The sequence below is a fragment of the Pteropus medius genome, unplaced genomic scaffold (genome assembly GCF_902729225.1).
Source record: "Pteropus medius unplaced genomic scaffold, Ma_sr-lr_union100, whole genome shotgun sequence".
In the NCBI taxonomy this organism is placed as follows: Eukaryota; Metazoa; Chordata; class Mammalia; order Chiroptera; family Pteropodidae; genus Pteropus; species Pteropus medius.
Window position 1 is genome coordinate 82,272 of NW_024350574.1, and position 4,108 is coordinate 86,379.

The following is a 4,108-nucleotide window of genomic DNA, read 5'->3' on the forward strand; positions in this document are numbered from 1 at the left end:
AACAGGAGATACTTCAGCAGGTTATCTGTATCTGTATTTGGGGTTTGGAAGGGTAGAGAAAAATTAGAACAACATATGTTGCATTTGCAGAAACTGAAGTAGTGTGGACAGAGATGCCCAGTGCTTTGCGAGGATTCCAACCAAATTTAATAGACAATTGCTTAAATTTACATGCTTGTCCACTTGCCCGCTAATTTTCCTCTTTCTTCAGTCACTCCATTTACTATGCTATATTATCCTAGGTTGTTTTTTCCCATGTATGAGTATCTTCATCAACATTTTTACAATTTCCTCTGTACGTTGGAGAGAAAATATCTACACCTAATGCAAGTTTAAGGAGACTATTTGTAATAAATGACTGGAAGAAATTATACTTTGGTGACTGAGTTTATACTGTTGGGATTGGCAGACACGCTGGAGCTACAGATTACCCTCTTCTTGCTGTTTTTCGTGGTATACACACTTACGGTTTGGGGGAATGTTGGCATGATCCTCTTAATCAGGGCTGACTCCCGACTTCACACACCCATGTACTTCTTCCTGGCCAACCTGTCCTTTGTGGACGTTTGTTATTCCTCCACCATCACCCCAAAGATGCTGGTGGATCTATTGTCGGAGAAGAAAACGATCTCCTTTGCTGGCTGCTTTGTGCAGATGTACTTCTTCATCGCCTTGGCCACGACTGAGTCCATCCTGTTTGGGTTAATGGCCTACGACCGTTACGTGGCCATATGCAACCCTCTGCTTTACCCCTTGGTCATGTCCTGGACTGTCTGCCTAAAAATGGCAGCAGGGGCTTTTACAGCAGGGCTGTTGAACTCTATGTTTAATACAAGTTATGTAAGCAGCTTGCCATTCTGCGGCTCCAATGTCATCCACCACTTCTTCTGTGACAGCCCTCCACTTTTTAAGCTCTCATGTTCTGACACACGGCTGAGTGAAAGCACCATTTCCACTTTTGCAGGTGTGAATATGATCGGGGCTCTGCTGGTCATCCTCACCTCCTACTCCTACATTCTCTTCTCCATCTTTCGCATGCATTCGGGGGAGGGGAGGCGTAAAGCGTTCTCGACGTGTGCCTCTCACCTGACAGCTATAACTCTGTTCTATTCCACTGCCATCTATACTTATCTGAGACCCAATTCCAGCTACTCCCTAAGTCAGGACAAAGTGGCTTCTGTGTTCTACACAGTGGTGATCCCCTTGTTAAATCCTTTAATCTACAGCCTCAGGAATAAAGAAGTAAAGGTAGCGTTCTGGGATGTAATTACCAAGAAAAGGATTCTTTCATTTCTGTGATTCTTTCGTTAATTTTTAGTATTTGATGAACTTTCAAAGGCTGGTACAAGCCAACAGTTTTTATTAGAATATTGTAGTTGCATTCTATAGTATTCAAGTATATATATCTGATTTAAGTATAAAGTAAATTACCAAACTTATATGAGATGTTTAGACCTTCACCTCCTCATTCTATATCTTCAGTAGGTCCTACGAAATTAGGCTTATTTGTAATAAAATCTTGCCTAGGGAAAGGTAGATATTGAATGTTTAGAGACAAAAGTCACGATGTCACAAAAAACTCACTATTAAAATATATGTAATTATCCATGCACTTTTCACCTGTGAGTTATTTTTTAGTATTTATGATTTTTAAAGTTTGTTATATATCGCATTTATCAAAAATACTTTACATTTAAATTATATTTTTATTATGATTTGTTGTAGTATGTCTTGGGAGGACCCTTAAATAAAGCTTCAGTACTGTAGTTAATTGCAACTGTAAACTCACCACCTATTATTTCCTTTCCCCTCCATACACATACATATTTATTGAAGAATAAACTGAGTTTGTTCAAAAATGTGCTACCAGGAAGACTGCTCTCTCATTAGAATGCTCAAGTTACAGCTCTCGTGTGCTCTTCTCAAAAACCCCCAGCCTTTCTCTTGCTTTCCCTCTCATGGAACTGGCATATGCACACAAACTACATAAATACACATTTAGGTACGGGAAAGTGTTTAGTCAGGGCATTGCTCCACAGGAGAATGTTCTGTTCACGAATCTAAGACATATTCTTTTTTTAATTTTTACTTTTTGATTAGAGTTGACATGCAATATTATTTTATATTAGTCCAGATATATAGCATAATATCAGACATTTAAATAATTTACAAAGTGATTTCCTGATTGGTCTAGTACCCACCTCGCACTATTTGTGATTATTATAATATTATCGACTATATTTCCTTTGCTGTGTTTTACAAACTCATGACTATTCTGTAACTACTAATCTGTACTTCGTAATCCCTTTACCATTTTTTCCCAGCTTCCAAACCCCTCCTGTCTGGCAACCACCAAAATGTTCTCTGTATCTGTGAGTCTGTTCTTTTGTTTGTTTGTTTACTTTGTTCTTTAGATTCCACACAACACATTCTTTACAATGGATTTTCTGCTCATAGAAATCTCCTACCAATTGCCAATAAAAATCAATTAAATTTATTATTAAAGCTACGTGAGTAAATATGTACAGACTTCAAATTAGAAAATCAATGAATCATGGAGATGTAATGTACACTATGGTGACTACAGTTTACATTACCATATTGTATTTTGAAAGTTTATAAGAGAGCAAATCTTAAAACTCATCGCAAGGAAAAAATTTTGTTAGTATGTATAAGGATGGAGGATAGCTAGACCTACTGTGGTGATCATGTCACAATATATACAAATATTGGATCATTAATTTTACACCTGAAACTTATATAATGTAATATGTCAATTATACTTCAGTTACAAAAAAATGAAAAGGAAATTTAAGTGTAATGAATATGGAGGTGGACAGGGACTTGGTTTAGCAGAACTCTGGAGGAGGCTGAGTGGGTCGCGCTTGCTAAAGGGACAGACACACTTGTCAGTTGAGGAGGAATGACGCTCACGATGCTTATATTGATCTTGATGCTGAAGTCGCACCTGATTGAAGAGGTAATGTACATGTCATCTGGGATGTGGCATAGCAGTCATTATGACCTATCACAAGCAGGTGACTTTGGCCAGACAGATGTTCATGAAGGTATCGGTGGTGTCTGAGCACCCGTGAGCCATGCTCTCAGCCCAGAGGCCCACAGTGTTACCTGGCCCCAGAGGCTTGCGATAGAGTGGCCAGGCTGTTCTCAGAGGTGCTCGATCTTTCCCTGCATAGCCTGCCTGCTTCTTATGCACCAGCTGGCAGTTGTTGGCTGGATGCTTTCCGCTTTCCCTATCCTGGGAATGTAATGAAATCATACATAAAACCAAGATGTTTCCCTAGTAAATACTAACACTATATTCCTTACATTAAATGCTTTAATTTGCAATAAAACAGAAATAGAATCAATATTTTGGAGGCGAGTGCAGTTAGTCTGATATTTGGGGTTTTAGACACATCATAATTTGAACCGTGTTCTCTACTCTCTAGTTCAGCTCTGTTACATTTAATTATTATTGTGTAAAAGGTCTATAAATGTTTTCAACTTTGGGAGCTATTATAACTAATGATTTTGCTAATTTTTAATGAATATAGGCTTCTTATATAAATTTTTATTATTTTGTAAACTCATTTTTTATAAACATACTTTAATTATTGTGTTTTCTTGCTTATTGTTCAGTGCATTTGTGCGAAAATGTTCCAAATATTTATTTATTTTTTTTGCATTCTTTAATTCAAAGGAAATTTAAATTGTAAAAGCGAAGGGACCTCTAATGTTTATATTGACTAGGGTTTTATCATTCTTTTCTTTCTTTAGACATGACAATATTTATTAAACCCTCCCTTACAAGCGTACTTTCTTTTCTTTTGCTATACTCTCTATTGCTTTTTGTCTTTCGTTGTTTTGTCTTTTGTTTCACTTGGATGTTTAATGTTTCCACACTTCCTAAATTTACAGATATCAGTCAATGTGTTGCTTTTTTTTCCAGTGGCTTTGAGTGATTTATTTATTAAAATTTTGAAGGAAGTTTAAAATATATGCTTCTAGGCTGTGTTTTAGTCAATACTTTCATCAGTGGGACCAAACAGAGAATAACCACAAAACCAGTGACGGTCACTCAGTTAAAAAAATAAACCCACAAGAT

At 37.0% G+C, this 4,108-nt stretch overlaps 1 protein-coding gene across 1 annotated transcript; it reads left to right on the forward strand.

Moving 5' to 3' along the window:
* Positions 1-354: 354 nt before the first annotated feature.
* Positions 355-1,299, forward strand: LOC120584364 (olfactory receptor 5F1-like). The gene has a single exon (XM_039840043.1). The coding sequence runs from the start codon at positions 355-357 to the stop codon at positions 1,297-1,299; it is 945 nt and encodes a 314-aa protein (XP_039695977.1).
* The last annotated feature ends 2,809 nt before the right edge of the window (positions 1,300-4,108 follow it).

What these genes read in the sequence shown, in the direction of transcription:
- LOC120584364 (XM_039840043.1), top strand. Translation starts at nt 355, where the DNA reads ATGACTGGAAGAAATTATACTTTGGTGACTGAGTTTATACTGTTGGGA.